Below are 27,107 nucleotides of genomic sequence, written 5' to 3' on the forward strand. Positions count from 1 at the left end.
TTTGATCACATTTCATTTCTGAAAGTTTTTATTTTTTTGATCACTTTCAATTACAAGCTGCTATTAGCGGAGGCACATACTTTGATTATAAAATAACTATCGTCTTAGGGGTTTACACTTTGCTTAATTTCCTCTTGTTCTTCCAGTAATGCATTTAAATAGTATGACGAGAGAATTTATTTGTCGTAAGGATAAAATGCAAGCCGGGAAGATTTTCCTTTTATAATTAAGAAAATATATTTTAAATTTAATAATAAATGGCTTTATCAATGTGAACTTCAAAATACATACGAGAAAACTCCCACTTTTGTTATTGTATTGTACTTGTTGTTAGTAATATTATAAGATGAGATGAATATATGTTTTCATTATTTTTCTCATTTCAAATTCATATGAGATTTTTAGAACTTTATAATATTTTTATTTAGATGTGTCATTTTAAACTAAATCATTTGTTAAGGTAAAAAGTTAAATATGAATTCGAAAATTTCTATTATAATTTGTGAAAACTAACCTTTACTTAGTTGTTCTGACTTTAGTTTTTAATGAAGTGGTGTGATTCTGTTGGTTTGGGGATCTGGATCAAAGGCTAACAATTGGCCACGTCTTATAAAATAAAGTTAATGGTGCGAGGCCATTACCTGTGCTGTTATCTCTTCGAATACAAAGATGAAATAGACTCAAGAGTCTACAATGAGATTATGTGTCATAGCCGTGACGTGGCTGTCATGGTGGCAGCTTGGGTTTGCCAAACACCCTTGCTGACCACCATGCCCTGACATGAGGGAGGTATGCTTTGGGCTAAGATGAAGGTTGGATTTATTCTAGCCTTGCTGATTGTTTGGTTGGGCGATGGCCCATGTATTGTCAAGGTGGTCGGGCATGCTACTGTTGGCCCAAGAGCTGCTGTGGAGTGCATGGGTGCTGGGAGCTGGGCGTGGCCCAAGCCCTTTGTATGCTTGTCTGTCTGACCATGGTGCTGTATGCTGTTGGGAGGGGTGACATGGCGCCCAAGATGCCCTTGAGAAATGCTGGAAAAGTGCCTGCAGGCAGTGGCCACGTGGTGGCACTGCCCTGTCCAAGTTATGGTGCTGTTTGACTGGGCATGGTGTGGCTTGCTGCACCAGCCACATGGCGCCCCTGCCTTGCCTTGCTGGAGAGAACCTGCTATGCCATGGTTCAATGATTGCCTTGCAGTGGAGCTAGGATGCTAGAACAACTTTGAGTGTGACAGTGGGCTTGGGTGGGGCGCTGGCCAAGCCCCTTGCCTGATGATGGCCTGCTATAGTGGGCAGTATGATGTTCTACCATGCTTGAAAGAGTGCTTGCAAGGGCTGCCTTGGGGCAGCAAGCAAAGCAAGGGAAGTGGGTGAATTTAAATGGACCAGAGAGCATGGTCCAGGTGGCAGGTTGCTTGTAGGAAGTGACCATGTTGCACCATGCTATGGGCTGCAGCCAGGTAGCAGCCCACTGCAGCAAAGCTCTCCCTCCTGATGGCTATAAGAGGGCTGCTGGAAGCTGCATTGTGAGTGAGTCTTGTGAGGGAGCTGCTGTAAGGAAAACACCAAAGCTCTCCCTCCTGATGGCTATAAGAGGGCTGCTAGAAGCTGCATTGTGAGTGAGTCTTGTGAGGGAGCTGCTGTGAGGAAAACACTGAGTGCATGTTATTTGTATTCTGGTTTCCTATTGTAAGCCTTGGTGGCTGAGTTTATATTGTGGCTAAGGGTTCCATTGTGTTGTAAGGGCCTTGGTCATTGTCTTTGTACATTCAGTTTGGTTGAGTGTAAAAGTTGGGAGGTGTTGCTCCTGTAAAATTCTGTTGTGTTGTGACTACCCTTCCCTAACCTCTGTTGGTGTGTTGGCTGTCTTGGCACTGCTTGGTGCTTTGCTAAGGGTCATCACATGGCTTGTTTGGTGCGAAAAATTTGCCCCATGACATTATACCTCACGAAGTTACTGGAGGCTAAAGACATACTTCTTGACGAGTTGTGTGGTCTTGTGAATACAGTGGTTGTGGTTGTGAGTAAATCATGTAAGTCGCGCCTCAGTTATCCATATATATATATATATGAATTTCATATGTAGTTAATGAATGTCCCACATCTTATTTGTGAAAGTCTCTTCTTTTTTATTGTTTAAGAGTAAATTCATGATTATCTTAAAATTGTTTAGAAACTCTTTCCACAAGCATTTGTTGGAAGCAGTCATTCAATTTCTTTTGAAAACCATAGACATACTCCAACTGGAAAACATTCTTAAAGAGAGGCTGAGATATTCGATCATTATCTTGTCAGTTAAGTTAAACCAATTCAACATTTGATCATTCAAAATTAGTGTTTATACAAGATAATACCAACGACAAATATCTACAACCTTACACAGAGGCTACTATTCAATGAAGCAGATGCACAACGAACTTCAAACTGTTTAACTTTATTACTGCAGATTGCATAAGGAAACAAATTACAATGCTTTATACATTGCGAATGTGCATTTATAGTGTTATTTCTTTTCCATCAAGCTCCACTCTTAGATGAAAGATGAGAAATGAGGAGCGCTTGACCCACCCAATTCGGAAGCTTGTGCTCTTCGGCCATCCCCCAACAAGCTGCAAATTCTTTTAAGCATTTTGAAAGAGATTTTTAATTATCATACAAAATTAGCAAATAAAAAAAGTTTAATACTGTAATTAAATTCTTGTCCCACAAATTACAAATTCAAACAATTGGGAAAAAAAAAAAAAAACCACAAACACAAACAAACTAAATGAGCTAAAAAAAGGAACATATTAAAGATTAATAGCATTGTTTATGATCATAATCATCGATGCCACTCAGCACATTATCAGTTCCTAGGAAGCTATACATAAACATATCAAAAAAAGAACAAAGAAAAAGCAGGTCTGGGGTCAGACTACCAAAGGAGGAGAGAGACTGTTACCCCTGGATCGGATCGGATGCTCAGCAGTGAAGCTTCGTACGGCGTTTAAATTAACATTACTCAAATAACTTAAATAATAACAAAGTCTGCCAAACGAAAGCTTTAAATTAAAAGTACATCAACAGTTCAGTTTACGGAGACCCAAACAAAACAAAAAAAAAAAAACGACAAATATATTAAAACTAATACTAAATGTTTTCATTACAAAATAAAACTTAGCACACATTCATTTATTTATCTTGGTAAAAGCGGCAAAAATACATTCTAGCCAACGCTGCATGTTCATTAAAATTATGAATCCATAATTTCGAGAAATCTGAGTCTTCCATCACAACTCCATTTGCCAGATAAAAAATATACAAAAAAAAATTATTATAAAATAAAACTTACAACTCATTCTTTCATTTATCTAAGTAAAATTAGCAGATGCATTCTGGACAACCGCAGCGTGTCCATTCAAATTATGAATCCATAATCCCGAGATATTTACGCCTTCAAACACAACTCCATTCACCTGATAAAAAAAATATCCCAAGAAAACAAATTAATTCTATATAAAAATTATGAAAAAAAATCAAAAAAACACAAATAAAATAAATAAAAAACATTACCACCCTAACCTTCCGGCCACGGCCAAACACAAACTCCGTCGGAGTGGCCAAGATAAAACTCAGTAGGGGTGGCGCCGAAACATTTCAGAGTTATTAAATCGACAAAACCTCCTCCGTTCCCAATCTGGTTAATTTCCACATTCCATTTTTAATTTTTCAGATAAATCGGGCACTAAAATTCAAAGAATGCTAAATAAAAAAATAAGTAAAATTAACAAATAGCAAAATAAAATTAAACTAAACCTTGCAAGCCCGTTTAGAAAAAGAGCACGTAACAGTCGCAGCACGTTCGCAGCGTTCACACGACATACGAAATTTCTGATCGTCGGAAAGTTGGATTCTCCTCACAAAATCCATTGTTACGTTCACACGGGAAAGGGAGTGGGAGGAACTAGGGAGCAAGGGAGTGGGGAGGAACTAGGAAGCAAGGGAATATGGTTGAGTTGAATCGTATCAGAAAGGATAAATAGAGTGAAAAAGAGATTTTTACCTTGAAAGAGACCGAGATGTTGAGGTGGAAAGACTGTTTGATTTCTTTCTTCTTTTGTGAGTATCAGTTTTTGAAAACGAGCGTCCCCCACGTTGTGTTGCTCTCGCATTTAATCTTTTGAGCTTCCCTCCAGGTTCTGTCGCTCTCGCATTTCTTCTTTAGTGAATATCCGTTTTTGAAAACGAGCTTCCCTCCAGGTTCTGTTCAGGGAAATTGCGTCAGAAAAAATAACCAAACGCATGCGTTACACAGACTATAATATATGACAAGAAGATGACAAAAACGCTACGTTTCACCGAAACTCGTGAGCCGCATTTTTTTTTTTATGAACGAATGCTCCGTATTTCGTGCTTAATATTAATAATAATAAAAAAGAAAAAGTCACAATTACCCTTCAATTGAAAGGGAATAAAGCACAAAAGAAGGGGGAAAAACGGTCAATAAAAAACCATGTCGGTAGTTTTCCTTCCCTCCAGTGTAATTTAAAAGAGGTAAAAGGATTTTTGCAGATTTAAGAAAAAAAAATTTAATGGTTTTTTCTGAATAGGCACACATATTAACATTATCGATTAGAGAGTCTGAGTAAAAAGATTGGAAGGCTTTTATAAAGTAATACAGTGACATTGATGAAATGACAAAATAAAAATGGATGCAGTAAATAATTCAGTTTCACCTGACTTTTATTGATTTTCGAAGTCTGATTTTTTTTATATTTTTTGTTTTTCTCTCGCTTTACTCTGACGGAAGATAAGACTAGCTGACCTGACGTAGAGATTCTGTAATCAGTAGTAGAATCCCAAGCGAAAGATATTCGCAGATAAAAAATAAAAAAAATTTAATAGCTTTTTCTGACCCAAACACGTGCATTGGCATATCGATCAGAGTGTTAGGGTGAAAAGACAGAAAAAAAAATGACAGAGAGAGAAACGTGTCATTCATTGACCTCAATTATTCTGATGGAGAGAGAAACGGTAAAAAATGACAGACAGAGTGTTAGGGTCATTCACCTCTTTACTGATGGAGGCACGTGTTTCGTTCATTGCAAAAGGGTAAAAAGACGTGGGAAAAAAAGAAAAAATGCTGCAGGTATTTTTCTCTCTCAACTCTTTCTTTCTTTTCTGGATGAATTCTCACTGAACTTTCTCTCTCTGGCCCTTAGAATTTGTACCGTCAAGATGCATGCCAGGTCCATAATTTGTTAATTTTAACAATTATTTAATTAATTGATATTATTGTCTGTATATAAATCGTTTCTCTTTTTCAATTTCTGTTTTTGGTTCCTCAATTTTTGTTTTGTTATCTTCCATGATTTACTTTTAAATGTCAAGTTTTATTCAATGATTCCTCTTAGCAAACGTTTGGTCCATTATTTCTGATGACGCAATTTCCCACAACCTGGAGTGAAGCTCGTTTTCAAAAACTGATGCCCACAAAAGAAGAAATGCTTACGCCACCACAGAGCTCACATGGGTATTAAGTGCTTGCGTTTGGCGGACCAAACACATGCACTTAGTACCCATGTGCGCATGCAGGGGCGGAGGGAGGGTAAAAAAGTAGGAGAATTTTCCTTACCCCCATCAGATTTTTCTTGGATACCCAAAAGGCCCACTCTCAGCCATTCATCAAGGGCATCAGCATTCGCAGTGTTGGCAATCGGCAAGCATTTCTCAGACCCTCAGACTCTCAGTTTTACAGTTTTAAACTGATTCCGAGATTTAAAAAATTAGGTAGGTTAGCAATGAAGAAGATGATACACGGTTACAAACGGCGCCATTTAAACATTTATTAATCTTTAATATATGACAAAACGCTTCGTTTCACCTAAAACCCGTGAGTTGCATTTTTTTTGTTTTTCTTAAAATGACCAAATGCTCCGTATTTCGTGCCCGACAGCTGGGTCGCGTGAAGACCTCAGAGTTAAGGCTGCGTGCGTTTTGGCCCTTTGGGGTTAGGGGTGCGTGGGTCATCCAGAAAAGAAAGAATAGTTGAGAGAGAGAGAAAAATAGCTGTAGCGATTTTTATTTTTTCTCCACGTCCTTTTACCCTTCTGCAATGAATGACACTCTGATTGAGGGATGTCATTATTGAGACGTGAGGTGAGCATGATGTGTCTGCTGCCCGCGATGTGTCTCACCCGCAGCACCTCCTGCAGAAATTTCTCCAACACGTCAAGAAATCTCTCACATGTACTTTCAGAAATCCCAAGAAGTTCACATGATGTTGTCTTCACCTGCAGCACTTTCACCAAGAATTCAAATCCTTTGCTCATTCTACTTCATCACAAGGCTCACGTGAATCAAGGGGAGTGTTGGGCAAATGGGATCCCTTAAATACTGATATAAATTAATGTGAAAAAAAATAAAAATATTTGGTATAAAAAAAATAAAAAAGTGATATAAAAAAATAAAAAAAATTTATTTTGTAGTAATTTTTTTTATTTGAATAATAATAAAAAGTGAATAATTTGATATTAAAAGTAAAAAAATTATAATATTTTGATGTTAATTTTTTTTTAAAATGATGATAAACAGTATTTAGGCCAACCTCATCCCACATGATATGTGTTTTCACTATCTCCAACAATTCAAAATGCTTCGGTTCACGTGAATTTGCAGAATATCTAAGAAGTCCACGGGAATCCTCCGCTGAGTCTTCTCGTCAAATTCCCCATCCTTACAAGTCTATGCTACGTCTGACTCAATGCCTATTGACACTACAATCAAGCATATTTTTTTTTTTTTTTTTTTGTAAGAAGATCAAGCATATTAAGACACTTCAGAGCATTTCTGACAGTCTCATCAAAACTATTTCTTTTTATTATTTTAAAACAATTTGATAAAAATGATTAAAATTCATCATTTTTAATCTCATCAATGTAATAAAAAATAAGTAGTGAGAGAATAATATTTAATCTTTAATGATTACTATTTATTCACTAAATAAATAAGAAATAATATAGATTTTTTTTTGTTATATTCTTTGAAAAATAAAAGTAAAAAACACAAAAAAATATTTTTAAAAAAATAATTAAAATAGTAATGTTAAAAAAGTAGATAATTGAAATAGAAAAAAATATACTTTTTAATTATTTTAGTAAATAAAATATGGTGAAACTGCTGAGAATGATGATAGCACAAGCTACGGACACAACCTTTAATTTAACCTTTCTTTTTCTCTCTCATCTCATTTCCTTCTTCTTCTTTCCCTTCTTTCCCTTCCAGCCGCACCTCTCTCCCTCTCTGCCTCACTCATCTCCATCTCAGTCTCTGCCTCACTCACTCGATCTCCTTGAATGGTGAAGTCTGGTGAGCATATATGAGAACCTTGAAGTTTGGTTTGATCGGTCTGGGTTTCTGGGTTTCTGTTGGGTCTTGATCGGTTTCTGTTGGGTCGGTCTGGGTTTTTGCTGCATCGCCTCATCTTCTCCGAGTTCTCTGTTTGGGTCCCAAGAAACGGAGGAAAACGAAGATGCGAAAATTTTTCCTGTTATTTTTTTTCCGAGTTTTCATCTCGCTGGAAGAGGGCTGGTTCAGCTTTGCCTAAGGCGCTGCCCACTGCACGACGACGGTGGCTCAACCACCGTTCTTCAGTGTCTCTCTCTCGGCTTGAGCAGAGCGCTCACCATTCTCTCTCAATCTCGAGAGGTTGTGTTCAGAGAGTTTTTGCAGCTAGAAGGTTACGGCGGTAATGGTTTTTACCTATTTTATCTCTTTTTTTGATTTTTTTTGTTAGAATTTATATATAGAATTAATTAGTGTTTTTGGTATATCTTTTATCAGATAATGGAGTTGTGAACGTAGCGATGGATTATGTGAGGAGAATTTAACTTTCCGACGTCAAATCTTTTTGAAAAAGAATACCACTACGAATTTATACGAATTTTGTATGGTTTGTGAACGCTGCCAATGTGCAGCGACTGTTGCGTCTTCTTTTTCAAAAAGAGTTGCACCAAAAGTCGACTTGCTCTTTATCAATTTTTGACTTGTATTTTAATTTTTCATGATCTAGCGGTGGATTTGTGGGAATTCAGTATAAAGATGTGATATCGGGTTATTTAGTGAAATGGGAATAATCATAATGTTATAATAATTAAGTGTATTAAACACTTATTTCCAATTTATTTACATCGGAATCACTTTTATTCTATTTTACTTGTTTTGCTTTTTCCAGTTCAATTGAGCTTGTATGCTCTAACTCTAGCTATAGGACTGAAGATGGTCGAAATTGAGATTGTTGAAATCCCCTTTATATGTTTAGAAATGGAAATACAACTTGAAAGTTATGAAAGTTAATGAATTTTTAATATTTGTTTGTTTTACTTCTTGTAGAGCTAAACTATATATATATATATATATATATATAGAGAGAGAGAGAGAGAGAGTTGAATCTTTGAAGATGTTCACTTTTTTTTTTACCATAAACAAATTTTCGAATGGCTACATTTGTATGCTTTGTAACGAAGTTGAAATTGATTATTGATGAAGAGTATTTATTGGATCAAAGAATTTTAATCGAAGTATTTGATTGTCATACTAAAATATTTATATCAAATTTCAAACTTGGTTCTCTGAAAGACGTTATGGTGATTAAATTCAATTGAACTTGTAAAATATCCATTACATGCATTCACACTTTTTTTAGATGTCTGACGTACATGCAACGTCAGATATTTAAAAAAGGCGTGAGTGCATGTGATGGGTGTTCGACAAGTCAATTGGGTTTAATCACCATAATTTTCTGGAGAAAACCTCACGGTCGAAATTTGATATAGTTATTTTAATATATCAATCGTATGCTTCGATTAAAATCCTCTGATATGGTAAATACTCTTCATCAATAATTAATTTCAATTATATTACAAAGCATGCAAAATTAACCATTTGTTTATGGTCAAAAAGGAGAACATCGGCAAAATTCAACTGTAATTATATATATATATATATAGTTTAGAATTACAAGAAGCAAAACAAATAAATATTAAAAATTCATTAACTTTCAAGTTGTATTACAATTTCTAAACATATAAGGGGATTTCAACCATCTTCGGTTCTAACTAGAGTTATTTAATTATTTAATTAATATTTTAAACAACTTAACGACTATAGTACCGGTGACAATTCACTCTTGCATAGTAATGCATCTATTTGAAGGTAGCATTGAAAGAATTCTGTAATTATGAAGTTATTTCGTGGCTATTGCTATGCTTTTGTATAAATGCCGGTTTGGACACTCAAATTGAAAGAAAGAAAAATTGTTAACTTAATTTTGATTTTTATTGGAACTTATTTCGACAGCTCAAGAATTTGGAGAATTTTTCTCACAAACGGATGGGCAAGTAAATGTTAATTTCCAAACTGATTTTTTTTTTTAACTAGACTTGGAGAATTTTGAAAAGAACAGTTGGAATTCGGTGCAAACTTCAGCCGAACCCTTGGGAATCAAAATTCGGTCCAATCACTTTCACCAACAAAACATAAAAAAAAAAAAAAAAAAAAAAAAGAAGATTTATTCATTTGGGTTTGTAATTTTGAATAAAAATAAAATAATATTTTTATGTTTTTATTTTATTTGTAAGTGAACAATAATACTTGTAATATATGACAAAAACAGTGACCAAGTGCTCCGTATTTTGTGCCCGACCAAATACTCTTCACCTCAAGAGTTAAGGCTTCCAATTCAAATGGTGATAATATTGGATTTAATCCTGAAAGGTGGGTTGCGTTAAGTGCCCAACTCTGAGTTAACAAACCAAAAAAAAAAAACGCTTTGTTTCCTTAAATATTTAAAGATTAATCTCGTGGGTCTTTCAAAATTGAAAAGTGAAAAAGTAACTTTTCGCTTTATTTTCGACCAATTGTGACTTGGATTTAAATTATGGGTCCTAAGAAAGATTATTCTTCTGGCTTGGGTGCTGACTTGTACGGAAAACATGGGTCCCATTGTTTGCTTTACCAAAAATACATACTTAGAATTAAATCCAATATTATCGCTTCAGTAGGCACAGGCACCCAACATTTGAATTAAATTTTTGAACAAAGAAACAAAATGTTTAAATTTTGTTCAATCGAATTTAATAAATTATCATGAGACCACAAATCTTGGATCGGGATCCCGGCAATTTTTTCAAAATTGCCAATCAATTTTTTTTCTCAAATCTTAGCTATCCAATATTATTCAACCGCCCCTAATCTATCACGTGTCTCACTAAAGATAAATAATAAAATATTATTTATTTTTTTTTTAAAATAAATATTAAAAAAAATTAAAATTGGGTTGGCTGACCACCCAATAGCCAAAACCCAAAAATTAATTTGTGGGTTTTGGGCCATGGGAGGTGACGAAACCACCCCTATGGCCACGAGGGTGGTTTTAGCCACCCCCTATGGCCAAAGGAGGTGGCTTCCAACCGGCCCCCGGAAGCTACCCCATGGCTTAATTGGGATGGCCGGTCACTCTAATTTTTAAATTTTACTTTTTAAAAAAAATAAATAATATTTTATTATTTATCTTTAATGGAACACTTGGCAAATTGGTAACTGTTGGAGGGCATTAATGGCCAAAATTTAAGAAAAAATTGATGAACAATTTTAGCAGTATTGCCGAGATCTCAATCCATCCACAAATCTTCCATTAATAATTTAAATTCCTTCACTAAAAACCTACTTTATTTTCATTAATTTAAAACATTTTATTTCCATTAATTCTAGGCTGTTCAAACTTCAAATACAAAGCTCCTTTCCTATTCCATCAAATTGCAATTTACATGCTTCTTTCATCAGCCTTCCATTCCATTAATTTCCCATTATTATACTTAAAACGAAAAACAATATCTCATCATTTAATAATAGCAGATTCCAAGAGTTGGGGTGAGGCCCGTGAGGGGGTAGTATGCATGCACCCATATCACACGTTGTCACAAAGCCCAAACTGGCAAAACTGTAATGACATGGGACAAAAGAGAATGGTCCCCATTGAGTATTGAGAGAGGAGAGAGACTCTGGTCAAATACCCAAAGTCAAATGATTCGGAAATCAGTAAAAAGCTTAGCTGCACATAGATATACCAATAAACTTTAGTTATATATATAAATTCTAAAAAATTTAAAAAATTAGAGAAAGAAAATTATTGTAAGCCACGTGCCATCGCAAACAGAGAGTGAGCTAGGATCTCATGGACAGAACCCATAAGGCTACATAACCACCAAACCTCATACCATCTTAGATATACAAGTTTATTTCATGGTGATTTAATATGTCATTAGAGAAAATAACGTGAATTTATACTATATTTATTAATTTACTCTTAAGTTGATGGAAAGTATTTTTAGATGCATCTGGTATGGTGGAGGAGGAGGAAATGGGGCTCAAGGTCAGGACAGGTGGGGCAATCCAAGAGAGGAAGCAAGTTATTTGGGTGGATTGCTGCTGCAGTTGAAGAAAATTATGAAGGCTAGGCTTAGAGGGTAGCTTTTGGGTAGACACAATTTTTTTTTTTTTTTTTTTTTTTTTTTTTTTTATGGGAATCGGAATCAAACGGTAACTAATTCTCTAATTTGTGATGATAATAATAGCCAGGCATATATGAGAATTTTTTACTGCGGAGATTCGAACCTACGCTCCACTAGATGCCCTGACTACTTGAAAACTTCCTTAGGCCACCACCCTTGATGGTCACTATTTTCATTAATTTGAAACATTTTATTTCCATTAATTCTAGGCTGTTCAAATACAATGCTCCTTTCTTTTTCATGGGTTGGTTAACTAACTTTATAAAGTTTACCTTTCTTCCTCCGAAGTGTTGGAGCAAATTTTCTTAAACGAACCAAAAGATGTGCATAAAGGTGAGAAGCCCAATTATAATTTGATCACCCACTAGGTTTTATTGATTTTCGAAGTTTGATCTTTTTTGTTGTTGTTTTTTTTTTCTTCTCTTTCCTTTGACGGGAGATTGAGCTAGTTGGCCAGATGTGGAGATTCAGTAATCAATAGTAGGATCCCCAAGAGAAAGATATCATCATCATTTTATTATTATTTTTTTTTTTCGGTGCCGAATCGTATAGTCCACGCGTAGCGGGAGAATTAGGCTCCCTTCTTTGTACGGAGCCATGCGCCTCAGTCCCGCCATCATTTTTTTTTTTTTTTTTAACAAAATATATTATTCGAAATTAGAAATGCAAAACAAATAAGTGCACAGTGATGATGGATCAAATCCGTCATTGTTCACTACTGTGTGTGCACAGTGTGTACAGCGTCAAACATCTAGAAAAAGGCGTGAGTGCATGTGATGGGGTGTTCGACAAGTCAATCGAGTTTAATCACCATAATGTCCTTCAAGAACCTCACATTCGAAATTTGATATAGTTATTTTAGTATGTCAATCTTAGATTAAAATCATTTGATATGGTAAATACTCTTCATCAATAATCAATTTCAACTATATTACAAAGCATACAAATGTAACCATTTGTAAATTTGTTTATGGTAAAAAAAAACATCTTCAAAGATTCAACTCTAATTATATATTTAAGGATAGATATTACCTTTGAACAATGGAAATGATTAATTTTTTATGGATTAATCTAACTCCATATTCACTATGCATGCGTGTAGAATTTATGAGCATTGATGATGTAGAATGCCAAGACCAAATTCATGTCGCTAACCAAATTTTTTGATATATATGCTAAAGAAACACAAGTATAAATTGAAAAATAATCACAATACAATAGTTATGCTTTGTTGTTATAAGACCCATTGACAGGCCAATAGGTTGTATTGACCGGAATATGCGAAGCATTTAACTAATAAAGTAGTAAAGAAAACAGCTTCACCGTCTTAATGAAAAATTTAATAGAATCAACTACAAATCACTATTTAAGCAGGAAAATTTAATAAATTCCACACCTACGAGTTAATGGAAGTGAATTCTAATAAATTCATAAAATCATGTGCTTAATAAATAAAAAATAAGGGAAAAGTTAAGACAAAAAGTTATGCGTTTATCATTCTTCTAAAAAAAATACGTCTATAATTTGTTACCATTATTTCGTTAATTGATGTTGTTTATATATATAGATCGTTTCTCTTCTATTTTTGGTTTTTCCTTAGCAAATCATTGTTCATACTCAATTTTTGTTTTGTTCTCTTCCATATTTTATTTTTAAATGTCAAGTTTTGTTCAATGATTCCTCTTAGCAAACCTCAATGGAATGAAAGGACATTTGTCACTCATTAAATCAAGTTAATGAGTTATGATAGACAAAGATTTAGATTCCATCTTTATTTTCAAGTGTGCCATATTTAATTCAAATAACTTATTTCCATGTTGCACTCGTCTAAGAATTTTGGGCAATTAAATGGCACAACTCAATAGTTTTTTGACATGACACATGTGCCAAGAAAGAGGTAGTAAAAAATAGCAATTTTTTAGGCAGTCCAATGAATGAACCTATTGTGACGACAAGAGAATTTGTTAGCCACAACAGGGAAGATAACACTAATAATGACTAGATTGGAGCTACCATATAAGAGATTAATTAGTAAAGCATAGAAACTTCGGGAAATATATTGTATTAATTAACAAGATTACACATAAGGTGAAAGCTCTGTTCTTCAGGTATCAAAAATATTCAGAAGAGTAACACATATATAGTATTAAGCAAACACACACAAACTTTATATAAGAGATTACATTAATAGAGCAGGAACTGCTAGCACACAAGTAATACCTCCATTAATGGTGGTTCAAGCTCCATGAAATCCCAGAGAGAACTCCAAAGTTGATGCAACTGTTGAACAATATGCAGATATGAAGATCAATGGGAGGATGAGCTGAAGGGGTGTCTCCTTGTTAGCACTATTGGAAGTCACCTTCCCTGTCGTTGGAACTATTTTAGATCCTCCTGCATCCGTTCACATTTGAACTCAAATGATAATTACAATATTATGTTAAATTATTAATTATCTTAAAAGTTATTCATAAAAAAAAAAGTTTTAATTCCATATTAAATTACCGATTATCTAAAAAAATTAAGCTAATAAAAATAATAAATTTAATTATTTAATTAATACTTTAACAATTATTAAATAATTTCACATCGTTAATACCGGAGACAATTCACTTACAGTTTGCATGGTTATGCATCTATTTGAAGGCAGCAGTTGAAACAACTCTGTAATTAATAAGTTTTTTTGGTGGCTATTGCTAAGCTTTCGTATAAATACTGAAGTTTGGATACTCAAATTGAAAGAAAGAAAAATTATGAACTTAATTCTGATATTTTATTGCAACTTTTGGAGAACTTTTCTCACAAAAGGATGGGGCAGGTAAATGTTAATTTTGAAACTGATTTTTTCTTTTTTTTTTTTACAGACTTGGACAATTTTGAAAAGAACAGTTGCAATTCAGTGCAAGCTTCAGCCAAAACCCTTGGGAATCATAATTGGTGATATAGAATACAACATGTCCAATAGGGGCCCACTAGAGATATTCTTTTTTTCATTCTAACTACCATCTATTTACCATCTTTTCTCTCTTTATTTATTTATTTATTATTATTATTTATTTTTTTTAAAAAAAAATCAAAATGATAAAGGAAGAGATGGTGAGGAGATAGGGACTAAAATGAAGTGAAGCACCTCTCGGGCCGAGTACTAGTGCCTACTGTCTTAAAAAGTATTTTATTGACATTTTTCAAATGGGTTTTAGAATGATTTGTTGAAAAACCAAATTATATCATATTGAATATAGTTTGGTGACGTTTTGTGATTTTTCTTTGAATAATGATAAAGTTATAGCATAAAACCAACAAATATCCAACTCCTCTCCTATGTATTATTATTATTTAAAAAAAAAAAATTTGAATGTTTCAATTTTTTTTTTCCTCATAAAAATGACATGTTGGAGAGAAGTTGGGTATTTGTTGGTTTTTTGTTGCGTTTGTATCATACCTCTTTTTCTTATACATAAAAAAGAAAATGAGTTATGGAAAATGATAAAGGTACAACTTAAACCTAACTTTAACCTAATTTTTCTCTTAAGTTTAAACAAAAAACTGTTTGTGGAGGAGAGAGAAAGCCTCAAACTAAATAGAGAAAGATAAATTTTGTCTAAAAGTTGGGTTTGAATTGTGATTATATCACATCTCTAAATAAATATAAATAAAGGGACCCACGAAATATATTTGGACATATTTCCTCTTCAACATTTGTTAAGTATTTTCATATGGATGAGCTTTGCTAATGCTCGTCTTTGTAATTTGTAATTTTTTTTGTAATAACTTAGGATTTTTTTTTAATATTATTTATACATCATATCTACTCACTTTTGTAATCTTATTCTATTAGTTTACTTGTGTAAGAATTTAACTGTGCACTTGTTTAAGTACTAGATATTAAATTTATGTTATTAAAATTTTTTATAGATATTTAGATTTTAATGTTTTTATTTTTTATTTTTTCTATTCAAACGAGGAAAGGGAAGATTTTAATGTTAAATGTCACGTAATGAATTACTTATATTATTATTGAACACATGGAATGAAGCACGTGCCATCCCTACTAGTATAGCTAAAAAATAACAAACAAAAGAATGAAATAAAAATAAAAAATTAGATTTTCCGTTAAGAAAATAAGGGTGACCAAACTTCTCCACATATTGTGGCCCCAAAATGAAAAATGGGTTATAATTATAACTTTTTTGTTTTTGTTTTTTTTTTTTTTTCAAGTGGTTATTTATTAATTAATTTTATTTTTTTATACCTTAAGGAATATTTTGAGAAAAAAGTGAAAACGAGGAAATGTGTGGTGCGCGTGACCTCTCTTTTCGTATATTTTGATGACAAATATCAAGAGCACTAGTAATAACTTTTCTTTGATTTTTTTTAAGTTTAGAAAACAAAATTACTTTTTACAAAATATACTTTACAGTAACTTTCCTTACATTTCTCTAAATTTATAAAATAAATATATTTCATAATAGCTTCCTTTACATTTCTCTATACTATTAAAATATTATTTATTTACAAAATACAAGTTTCATTCTTACCCTCTAATCTTTTACAAAATTCTAACATAATCCCAATAAAAGTAAAAAAGACGAAAAAAAAATATTTATATTAAAATAATATATAAAAAAAGCTCTTTTTAATTTTAACACATTGAATAGCACTGTACCATTTCTGATATTTAGAAAGCAATAGAGAAATGTCTGTTGCTAGTACCGCCTAATTTGAATTGCGATGGTCAGCTTTTTTTTAAGTTTTGAAGGGGTAATGATAATAATTAGGGGCTAAAGTTTATTTTATTTTAAAAATAGAAAAGTAAACCTCATTACAGAAGACCAAAGACGGACCAACGACACATGGAGCTGATCGGGCACCTTCGTGTAATTTTTACAAAATTTTAAATTACGTCAGGTTTGGCGGGGTATTTTTGACTTTCCACTTTTTTTAAATGCGTCAAGTTTCGCGGGGTATTTTTGTCCTTCCCTCGCTATTCTATTTCTCGCATTTACGCCCAGACCTGTCCATTTCGCTTGGCCTCTTTCTGTTTACAGGTCACGGCAATACAAAGCGTTTGACATTGAACAGGCAAACCCTAAAGTTTTGCTGCGGATTCTGAGACTTATATGGCGATTCTTGGACCTCCATCGTCGTCGATTTGTGGATTGATCGGGTTGTAAGCTCGTTCATGTTTTAGCCGATAGTACCAATCGGCTCGATTCGTCACCATATTGAAGGCTCACGTACGGCTCTAAATATAAATTCTCGTTTGACGATGATTCGCTTGAATTTTCATTTGATAGTTTGTGAAATTTGACGAAGAGCTTGAATTACAGCATTGTATATTATTTGTTTTTGTTGATTTTTGATATGGTTGTTGTTTGGATATTTGCCAAGTCTTTATGGAGTTTTTGTTTGTTTGGCAATGTCTTTCTATTGTTCCATTTTCTTTTAACTTTGAAATATGCTATCATTTTTTATTTGTTGACATAGCGTAATCTTATGTGGGGAATTTGAGGCCGGAGCCAAGGTTAGTATTAGGAACTGATTTAGTGGGGTTTGAAATGTTTAGACATTGTAGAGTAATAGGAAGTGTCTCCTGAGTTGCGTTGGATACACTAGCGTGCATGCAGAGGGCGTGAAGGTTAAAATGATCCTAAAAGTCCAATACTCCTTGACTCAGAATAGTTCAAGCTGAATTTGGACTAAACGTCCAGTTGCAAGTGTTGCTATACGTTTTTGTTTTTCAAAAATTCGTCAAGACCAGTCCAATACATTTTAGTGGAAAGGATAATTATACTAGCAGATTGCAAGTCCAATCACACTTTCTGGCTCAAAGACACTTCAAATATTAATCATTTAGCGAAAATGAGAATGTTGGAGTAAATGAATGGCAAGACAAGAAAGGACAAGAGATTTAAAATTGGTGCAGTTTTGAAAAGTGAAGAGTATCTCTTGTGGGAAGAAGATAAGAGAATTGTGGCTGAAATGTCCAGGTTGTGTAATACGTACGTGTAAAGATGATAAGTGGTTGGTCCTTATGGAATAGAATATGTGGAAACAACGGGCAGATTTCCCTTCTCTTATGAAAATTTTGCATTTTGGATCAGAATTCATACTAAAGTTCAAATTGTGAAATAGGGTTCTCCCAAATGCTTACCCGCGTTGGTTAATTGGTAGCTGATATTAAAAAGATTAATGAACTGAGTTGTTATGAGAACTTGAGTGGGATCAGGTGCCTAGGTAGTTTTGCCGCTTAGTGTTGCAATGAGAATGCACATCAAAGTTTCTGTTGCATTAATTTATATTGCAATAAAAGGAAATAGCCTTCTCAATCACTGTAAATAGTTATGTACACTTAGCTCAGTCTTTGCTTAGGCTCTTGTAAATGCAGCCTGCACTGCCAATACTTAATTGGTTTTAAAAAGCTTAGGTGAAAGGTCAAGAAGAATTTACCTTGGTTGCATAGTTTTTGGGTCATACAATCAACTTATCGCCTGCCAAATTCTGAAATCTAGAAATGGCATATATACTATAGCACTATTTATAACTTACAATGATACTACTTGGATAATCCCAGCTACATATGTGATACTCACTAAAACGTTTGCAAAAATTTGGAAATAAAATTATAAATTTCAACATGCATTTGATACTTCTTGAATACTTATAGATATATAGAGGACACACCTTCACCGTTAGGATAGTCCCTCTTTAATGTTTTGGGCATTGAGGTATTGAGGTTGAAACATGGTATATTTATTTCCCAATGGAAATATATTCTTGATCTTTCTAAGGAAACAAGCATGCTCAAATATAGAGCCATTGATAATCCACTGTAGGTGAAGGTTAAGTTGGGTGAAAACAGTGAGTCCTGTGGTGGATAAAGGTAGATATTTGTGGTTGGTTGGTCAGTTGATCTATCAGTCTCACGCCTCTCCTGATGTTGCATATGTTATTAGTGTGGTGAATCCATTTATGTATTTGCTGTGTGACCCTCATAATGGAAGCAGTTTATCGAATGATTTGCTACTTCAAATCCTCACCAAGTAAGGGATTGTTGTTTTCTCGATATGCACTTGAAAGTAGAAGCCTATACAGATGCATATTGGGTTGAATCTATTATGGATCGATGGTCTATGACATATTATTGCACATTTGTGGGAGGTAATTTGTTTACATGGCATTGGAAGAAACAATTAGTGGTTGCTAGATCTAGTGGGAAGCGGAATTTAGAGCCATGACTCATGGAGTGTGTGAAATGTTGTGGTTGAAGATTCTATTGAAAGGGATTGGGTATGATTCTAAGGATTCTAAGTGACTGTATTGTGACAACAAAGCTGCAATTAATATTGCTCACATTCTAGTCCAACGTGACAAAACCAAGCATGTTGAAATTGACCAACATTTTATTAAAAAAAAACTTTGAGCGGGTGTAATCTGCAGGCCATATGTGAAGACATGGGAACAATTTGCGGATATTTTGAGGAAGGGAGTGTTTAATATTGTTTTTCATTCAACCTTATGCAAGCTGGGCATGCAAGATATCTTTGCCTTAGCTTGAGGGGGAGTGTTGAAGATGGAAACTTCTGATATGCTGTGATTCTCTATGATTTGCTTGCCCCTTTTTATTCCTATTATTTCTGATTGTAATCTGCAGTAAATACCATTCCATAATATTTTGTATTCTGTTCTATTTAAACCCATGTAAATGTATGAAGAAATTTGGTGGAGTAAAACAATTTTCTTCTTCTTCTTCTTGTTTCAACTTTTATCTTATACCTATCTCATTTTCGGGATTTTTCAGCATGGCTGGCAGACAAGTGCATGAGGTTACTCCGACAAATATTGGTGGTTCACCATTTTGTCTTGATGGCCCCTCCCCCCCCCCCTCCCCCCCCCCCCCCCCCCCCCCCCCCCCCAAAAAAAAAGCATATAGAAATGCTTATTATTTCTAAAACATTCTTAGTCCACATTACTCATTTATTTGCCCATCTTCCTTAAATTTAGCCATTTTAGTAGAATTTATATTTTTTGGGCAACAGTTGATGCTGATTTTGATTAATTTGACTTACCTGGAAATTTCAATTTATAGAGATTATTTTTTTGGTGGAAATTTAATATTTTAGCAAGTAGACGATATATCAGGTATTTCAGGAGCATATATGTTCTGAAATTTTAGCATGCTTAAATACATAGTGAAAGACTAATTGTCGGGTCGTAAAACAATTCATTGTACCTATTATTTGCTCTATTTTTGTGCATGGAGCTGGGATTTGTTTTCTTCTATGCATGTGAAAAACTTACGTTTAACATATTTTTCCAGGCTTTGGAATCTTCTTGTACATGGGTTGTAGGGTTTCATGATGAGGAGGAGGAAATGGTCACTTGGTTGAAAGGACTTATACAGGCCACATATCAAGCATCTGTATGATCTAAAATCATTTTTTTATTACGCTTTCCATCATTCATCCTCATGTGGCTTATTACTGAAAAGGTAATTTTGTATTTATGCTGCATGTAGGCGCCTCCATCGGTTGATGTACTTGGAGAAAGAAGTGATTGTCGAGCTGAGTTTGGTGAACGTTATACAAGTTTGAAAACTGCTGACCTTGTTATTAATGGGGCATTGGTAGAAACAAAGTTATTTATATATGGAAAGGTTAGACTTGGTGCTCTTAGTTATAATGTTTGATAGATTTGAAACCTCAATCTTGTCAAAGTATCTTTAGGGTCTTCACCTAATTCATGATTTAGGTTATTTTAGCAAATTCTTTACTACTTTTCCTTGTTCTCATTGCTTCCAAGGCTTACAGATTGTGCAATTTGGTATGTCATATAATTATGCTGATCGGAGATGAAGTTGATGAGACTCTAATTCTTGAGGTTCTGGCTGGTGGGGGAAAGGTTTGTGTAGCTACTTTCTTTTCTATTACAATTTTTGCGTCTGCCGACAAATTCGGAAATTTTTAATTGGAATAATGTTTTTTTCTTCTCAATTATGTAGCCTAGCTTGGCTGAAGTGACACAGGGCAGTCAGAGGAAATAAGTCACTTTCAATTTTCAATAGGAGAACATCTGGGAACTGGATCTGGGAGATCTCCCATTGTTCTAGAGTCTTACGTTAAATATATTAATGGCAGAGTGTAGTCCAGTTTCTGAGCTCTACGTTTCAATTTTTATTAGAGAGCAGCAGTCCTATTTATATTGAGCTATATTTTATTGTTTCACTGAATTCCAAAATTGTGGAAGTCATACTAGACAACAAGTAACATTGTTTTGCAAGCTAAGTACCAATACTGCGAGAGAACAGAATAGCCCCATCCTACATTGAACTGTAATAGGAGAAAAACAGGGACTTGATTCCTCAGTATAGGCTTCCCTATTTGACCACCAAGCCAGCCTTTTGTGACAGTGCATGGGGGCACGTGGATTTTCTTACCATTGGGACATGTACAATATCCATTACCACATTATCTCAAATTGATTTGTATCTGCCTGAGAACACTGGCTTTTGCATGTTTTTGGGGAGAGCTCCCTTGGTAACAGGATTGAGATTTTGGGTTTTCCTTTCCCATACCTGCCCTGTCAACTTTTGAAAATAACCCATCGGCTCGATTTATTTGGGTGATTTGAGAATGTCAGAAATCCTTTGTTGATGTTTCGATTGAAGTTCTTATCTGTAGCCTAAGCTTGTGTGTGTCTGTCCATGTGGATATCTTCTAAACATTTGTCAGCCTTATAGTTGATAGTTGATGTATACGAATGGTTTTGTATGTTCCCTTTTGAAGTACAGACGTTCGGTTTTGACTTACCATTTAACTATTTCTCTCTGGAAAAACTTCTTGTTAAATCGTATACAGTTACAGCTGGTTCTTCAATTATCATGTATATTTTTTCAATTGAACATTTAGGCCATTTTTGTTTTACAGGTTAACATAATATGTTTGGGGGGTGACCTAACAGTCAAGATGAAGTTGCACTCCTTGAAGATTAAAGATGAGCTTCAAGGTTGTCTGTCTTCATGTCCGCAGTATTTAGCTTGCTCTGTGCAGAAGAATGGCGAATGATTTGCTTCCACTGGCACATTTGATCCTCATGCAAGGGAGATGTCTATTGTTCTTCCTGAGGATTACGAAGTTTTCAAGGATGCTTTGCCAGATTTTATGTCTTTATCGGAAACAGGCATTTATTCACAAAAAATATAGCTCATTGTGGAATGATGGGGGACATCAATGACCCTGGGTTTGAGTCTTCTGAAGCCTTTTCTCATGAAAAAGATTTGGCCAAGGGAAAGGGCATTTCCGGTGAGATCTTTTATGAGGCAGAGGGTACTGATAATTCAGATTTTGTATGCATGATTGTATGTGTTAACTTCTTGACAAGGAGTTCTGGCTCGGGTTATTATAATGGGGTAGATATACAGGTACCTAAGCCAAGCATCTTGCACGTGAAGTCTAGACCTAACAACATTAGTTTGCTACACTAATCTTTTCAATTTAAAATTTTCAGATGAGTATTCGCATGTCCAAACTAGAATTCTTTTGCAACAGACCCACCCTTGTTGCTTTAATTGGTTTTGGCTTGGATATAAGCTATGTGAATTATGCGGTAAGTGGCAGTGACATAAGAAAAACTTTAGAGGATGAAGAAAGAGAAGACTGAAGATACAGGACGTGTCAAAGGGTTGCTGGGTTACGGTAAAGGTCGTGTGGTATTTTTCTTAGGTATGAATGTTGACAGTGTCTCCGTGTATCTTAACAAGGAGGATGGTTCCCAGCTTGCCATGTTTGTACAAGAAAGTTTCCTGTTGGATATTAAGGTAACGCAAATCTTGTTATTGGCGACTTCCTTCAGTGTTTCTTTATTCTGTTTTAATATTGTTAAACATTAATTCTTTCTGTGAACTTCATAACTATCGATGATAATGTGGATGCGGCCCAACTGTATTTTTTTTTTTTTGTTTCTATTCTTACGTTTTTTCTCCATTGCTTTATCAAAATTTCATTTGTAGTTTGGGGATATATATATTTAAGATCTCTGTTCTCATCTATACCATATTCTTCTGACTTGAATAATTTTTTTTGTTTTTGTTTTTTTAATAAAGGTCCACCCAAGTTCTCTTTCCATTGAAGGCACGTAAGGAAATCTTAGACTCAGTGATATGTCTCTTGGAACAGATCACGGTTGGGGTTGGCTTTGTGATATACGTAATCCGGGGGTTGAATCTCTTATTAAGGTCCATTATCCTCTCTTTGATGAGCAACTGATGCATTGCAGGCTTCATTGGTTTTGTTCTTCTATATTTATATTATACTCCTTTTATTGTTGTCAGATAATTTTTCTTTCATTTTCTTTTCCAGTTCAAATTCAATTCTTATAGTGTTGAAGATGATGATTATGAAGGATATGATTACAGCTTGTGTGGCCGACTTTCTGCTGTTCGCATTGTTTTCCTCTATAGGTTTGTTCAGGAGGTACATTTCAAAACTTCCGGTGATTATTTATGTTGAGTTAGCGTGGTTTTGTTACTTGTTCAGCAGTGTTAACCATTCTTAAAACTGTTTAATTGATAGACATTCAAGATTCTCATGGTTTCTAATTCTTTTAAATTCTTAGCACAAATGTTTTCCTTAATTTTAATTTTTAATTTACGATACTTGCTGTATTTAATACAAGAAAATTTTATGGAGACATGTTTTCTGCAGATAACAACGTACTTTATGGAACTTGCTACCCCACATACTGAAGAAGCTATCAAACTTGTTGATAAAGTTGGAGACTTTGAGTGGTTGATTCAGAAATACGAGATTGATGGAGCTGCTGCTTTAAAGCTGGACCTTTCACTTGACACACCAATGATCATCATTCCGAGAAATTCAACAAGCAAAGAGTCTGTAGATCTTCTTCTCTCTCTCTCTCTTTTTTTTTTTTCTTTTTTTTTGTTGGATGATTACAACGAGCCTGTAGATCTGCACATTAGTTCTTATATAGTGCTGATTTGATAGACTTCTAGGTAGTATTTTTTATGAGACTGTTTGGAACCTTGGAATTTCAGAGGGAGGGGTATTAGTTCCAAGGTTAGGAAATGTCTCACATGAAAATTTTAATGAATACTTTAGGTTAGGTGAATTGGAATGACATGGAAGTTTTTCTCGTAAGGACTGTGGTGTTGGTGGTGATGACAATGGTATTGGTGAGATATGTGGTGGTGATGTTGCTGACAGGAATGGGGTGGCAATAAATTGGTGGTGGATGTGGTGGCATTGCATTGGTAGTTTTGGTGATGTTGATGGCAGCGGCTAGAATATGAAGTGGCAGTGGTGGTGATAGATGGCGGCTGCTACGTTATGGGTGGCGGTGGTGTGGCTGCTGCAGCCATGAATGATGGGGTCAAGTTTGGAGTAGTGTTGTGATGGTGGTGGGGTTGTTGTTGCATTGGTAATGGTGGTGGTGTTGGCAGCGAGATGGTGGGTGTTTGCTGTGTAGCATTGGTATTAGTAATGGTTAGTGGCAGTGATGATGGTATTGACTATGATAGCAGCATCAGCAGTGTTCTGGTGGTAGTGGCAATGTTGGTGGTGGTATAATAATGGTGGCCTTGGTCATGATGGCAGTGACAGGGTAGGCAACCACTACTTCCTTGTGTGAATGATTTGGAAAGAGCCACCCCTCTTTTTCATAGTTTTGATTGGTGGGATTGTGCTTTCCATAGCCACCCTTCTTTTCGTGGTTTGATTGCTGCAACCGTTTGATTGCTTGTTCATACTCAAATTCCTCCAAGATTTTGGAAAGTCCTTTCCTAATGACCCAACCATGAAATTCCCAAGTTCCTACACTTTTTCATCGAAATGCACTCTTATAGGTCTAATTTTGCTGAATGACCGTATACATAAACATAGTTCTTTTCTGAAAGATTATGGATAATCACATTTTAGTTTATCGAAGGAGCATGGTTTGTGAAATTGTTGTAAACTACTTTCTCACCATACTCCTTAATTATTATTATTATTATTTATTATTTGAAATTTAAACTTAGGCTACAACTTATAGTGGTACTAAACTTTTGTTGTATGGATTTATTTGGTTATGAAACCCCTTTTTTTTTCCTCTTTTCAAAAAAAAAAAAAGTTTGTGGGCAGAGACATTCCTGCTTTTTGTGCTTCATTTTTCAGCTTAAAAGCTATTGTATATGTGGGCTCTATTGTTTACTTTCTGTTTACATGAGTTGCGCCCCTTTGCACTATTATATAAATTGATATTACCTATTGAAAAAAACAAAGACATTCCTGCTTTTCTTGCTTTTTGAAGGGATATTAAGTTTTCTAAACTTAATGTGTTTGATGTTTAGTTGTTGAGTGTTATCTTTTGATATTTTGCAGTTTCATTCAACTTGATCTGGGCCAGCTGCAGGTGACAAATGAATTTAGTTGGCATGGCAGCCCAAAGAAAGATCCTTCGGCTGTCCATATTGATGTTTTACACGCCGAGGTATATATATATATATATATATATATATATATATATATATATTATTTATTTCCTAGGTATTGCAATTCTAAAGTTACTTAACTATTGTCTATTGTTCACAGGAGCATTATTGCGGATTATGGGGATCAACATGTCTGTAGGGATTGATGGGTTTGTAGGTAAACATATGATTAGGGAAGGCCAAGGATTTGATGTTTATGTGCGCGGAAGTTTGAGAGACGTGTTTAGAAAAGTCCCAACATTTTCTCTAGAAGTGAAGGTAATATTTGTGCTTGAAATTCCAGCGACTATTCAATGTCTTGCTTCTCATCTGGTTGTTTAAGCATCTTTAGTATTCCTTGTGGTGGGGGACTGTTGACATTATTATGGTATACTTTGATATGTGTAATATCATGGGAACAAGGGTCAAGTCCTGTAGTTCCCAGGCATATATTGCATCTTGTGTATGCACTTGGTTTTTGTGAGCTTCTTTGCTGAAAGAAACTTTTTAGACTGAGCACTTGACTCCTATTCCCCCCCCCCCCCCCCCCCCCCCCCCCTTCTTCAATCGGTTTGCCATTCGCCATGTTTCATACTAGAGTAGAAGAATGTGTGCACAGATCTGTTATTCCTTTGGGATCAATAGTTTCTTCAATGGACAAACACTACACATTGTTCCACTGTTGTAGAAGAAAATTAATTTATCCCTAGTGGCCTGAGATATCTTTACAGCTCTAGATATATATTCCTTGACTCAGTTCAAGCCGGATCTTACTTGCATTTATGGTACTTAAAATATCTTTGGGTTGCGTGCCTAGATCTGTTGGTTTTATTAGAGTTCAAACCTGTCCCTGTTCTTGATGTTGTATGCTTCTGGATTAAGTTTTGGTGTGATTAGTTCATAGTGAAGAGAATATTGAAACATGAATGGTTTCATGATTTTAGGGGTTAGCTGCCCTTGCAGGCTTTGTCTTGGTCCAGTGATGTGCTCAATTGATGTCGTTTGTTTTTTATCATAGTTTTATTTATGAGACTTACGATTTGTGTTGGTGTTTAGTTGACTTATTTGCTGGGAAGGTAAGGTCCTGGTGGTATTTCCTGAACAATGAATAATCTCTCACAAACATTCTGGTCCAGTTATATACCTGTGCATAAATTTGAGGATGTAGTGTATCAAATTTGGGTTTTCCTTTAATTTATAGTGATCACTATAGTCTATAGTGAGAGCTAGGTGGAACCTTTTATTATCCTATTTCAACGTTTCTGATTCCAAAATTTACTTTGATGTTGCTGATTTGATCACATTTCATTTCTGAAAGTTTTTTTTTTTGATCACTTTCAATTACAAGCCACTATTAGTGGAGGCACATACTTTGATTATAAAATAACTATCGTCTTAGGGGTTTACACTATGCTTAATTTCCTCTTGTTCTTCCAGTAATGCATTTAAATAATATGACGAGAGAATTTATTTGTCGTAAGGATAAAATGCAATATATTATACACAAATATTTTAAATTTAATAATAAATGGCTTTAGATCAATGTGAACTTCAATATACATATGAGAAAACTCCCACATTTGTTATTGTATTGTACTTCTTGTTAGTAATATTATAAGATGAGATGAATATATATTTCCATTATTTTTCTCATTTCAAATTCATTTGAGATTTTTAAAACTTTATAATATTTTTATTTAGATGTGTCATTTTAAACTAAATCATCTGTTAAGGTAAAAAGTTAAATATGAATTTGAAAATTTCTATTATAATTTGTGAAAACTAACCTTAATTAGTTGTTGCGACTTTAGTTTTTAATGAAGTAGTGTAATCCTGTTGTTTTGGGGATCCGGATCTTCTCCAACTAGATACAAGCCGGTTCACGGCCAAGGTTTTTTTAAAAAGAAAACAATCAAAGGCTAACAATTGGCCACATTCAATAAAATAAAGTTAATGGGTGAGAGGCCATTACCTGTGTTATTATCTTTCCGAATACAAAGATGAGAATATGAGATAGACCTAAGAGTCTACAATGTGATTATGCCTCATGAAGTTATTGGAGGCTAAAGACATACTTCTTCTTGACCTTGTATT

The 27,107-nt window shown here is 34.6% G+C and overlaps 2 protein-coding genes and 2 long non-coding RNA genes across 10 annotated transcripts in view; 3 read left to right on the forward strand and 1 right to left on the reverse strand.

Annotated features, from left to right (window-relative positions):
* The window catches only part of LOC132167446 (uncharacterized), a 32,566-nt gene extending 7,037 nt beyond the window's left edge, over nucleotides 1–25,529 (forward strand). Inside the window, exons 1-6 of one of the 2 annotated variants that reach the window (XM_059578431.2) lie at nucleotides 22,275–22,364; nucleotides 22,650–22,781; nucleotides 22,906–23,019; nucleotides 23,251–23,435; nucleotides 24,925–25,033; nucleotides 25,135–25,529. In XM_059578431.2, the coding sequence (XP_059434414.2) occupies nucleotides 22,707–22,781; nucleotides 22,906–23,019; nucleotides 23,251–23,435; nucleotides 24,925–25,033; nucleotides 25,135–25,173 (522 nt within the window). In that variant the 5' untranslated portion in view covers nucleotides 22,275–22,364; nucleotides 22,650–22,706 and the 3' untranslated portion in view covers nucleotides 25,174–25,529. Of the gene's footprint in view, nucleotides 1–22,269; nucleotides 22,365–22,649; nucleotides 22,782–22,905; nucleotides 23,020–23,250; nucleotides 23,436–24,924; nucleotides 25,034–25,134 lie in introns of those variants that run through there. The other variant, XM_088513018.1, reaches the window with a different exon arrangement.
* Nucleotides 3,099–4,060, reverse strand: LOC132167448 (uncharacterized). 3 transcript variants are annotated; one of them, XR_015911391.1, is made up of 4 exons: nucleotides 4,042–4,060; nucleotides 3,795–3,968; nucleotides 3,561–3,675; nucleotides 3,099–3,454 (listed from the first exon to the last, which is right to left on the reverse strand). It is a non-coding gene; the product is annotated as an uncharacterized LOC132167448 (long non-coding RNA). The 3 variants fall into 3 exon arrangements; XR_015911390.1 differs by lacking the exon at nucleotides 4,042–4,060 and having other exon boundaries at nucleotides 3,795–4,024; XR_009438682.2 differs by lacking the exon at nucleotides 4,042–4,060 and having other exon boundaries at nucleotides 3,552–3,675; nucleotides 3,795–4,024.
* LOC132166925 (uncharacterized) lies at nucleotides 7,126–8,161 on the forward strand. Its single transcript, XR_009438642.2, has 2 exons — nucleotides 7,126–7,725; nucleotides 7,821–8,161. It is a non-coding gene; the product is annotated as an uncharacterized LOC132166925 (long non-coding RNA).
* LOC148587736 (uncharacterized) lies at nucleotides 16,580–22,192 on the forward strand. 4 transcript variants are annotated; one of them, XM_088513023.1, is made up of 7 exons: nucleotides 16,580–16,785; nucleotides 19,350–19,374; nucleotides 19,869–19,970; nucleotides 20,067–20,204; nucleotides 20,351–20,449; nucleotides 21,475–21,968; nucleotides 22,055–22,192. In XM_088513023.1, exons 2-6 carry the CDS (start codon nucleotides 19,351–19,353, stop codon nucleotides 21,610–21,612), a joined length of 501 nt encoding a protein of 166 aa, XP_088369149.1. In that variant the 5' UTR covers nucleotides 16,580–16,785; nucleotide 19,350; the 3' UTR covers nucleotides 21,613–21,968; nucleotides 22,055–22,192. The 4 variants fall into 4 exon arrangements, with proteins under 4 accessions (XP_088369149.1, XP_088369151.1, XP_088369150.1 ...); XM_088513025.1 differs by lacking the exon at nucleotides 19,350–19,374; XM_088513024.1 differs by lacking the exons at nucleotides 16,580–16,785; nucleotides 19,350–19,374 and having other exon boundaries at nucleotides 19,476–19,970; nucleotides 20,550–21,968.
* Nucleotides 25,530–27,107: the final 1,578 nt, after the last annotated feature.

Source organism: Corylus avellana, chromosome 2, assembly GCF_965113065.1.
Source record: "Corylus avellana chromosome 2, dhCorAvel1.hap1.2, whole genome shotgun sequence".
Lineage (NCBI taxonomy): Eukaryota > Viridiplantae > Streptophyta > Magnoliopsida > Fagales > Betulaceae > Corylus > Corylus avellana.

Coding starts and splice junctions, on each gene's coding strand:
- LOC148587736 (XM_088513022.1), top strand. CDS start 19,806: ATGGAGCTGGGATTTGTTTTCTTCTATGCATGTGAAAAACTTACGTTT. Junction 20,205..20,350: donor AGTTATTTATATATGGAAAG/GTTAGACTTGGT, acceptor ATTGCTTCCAAG/GCTTACAGATTGTGCAATTT. Junction 20,450..21,474: donor TTCTGGCTGGTGGGGGAAAG/GTTTGTGTAGCT, acceptor TTTGTTTTACAG/GTTAACATAATATGTTTGGG.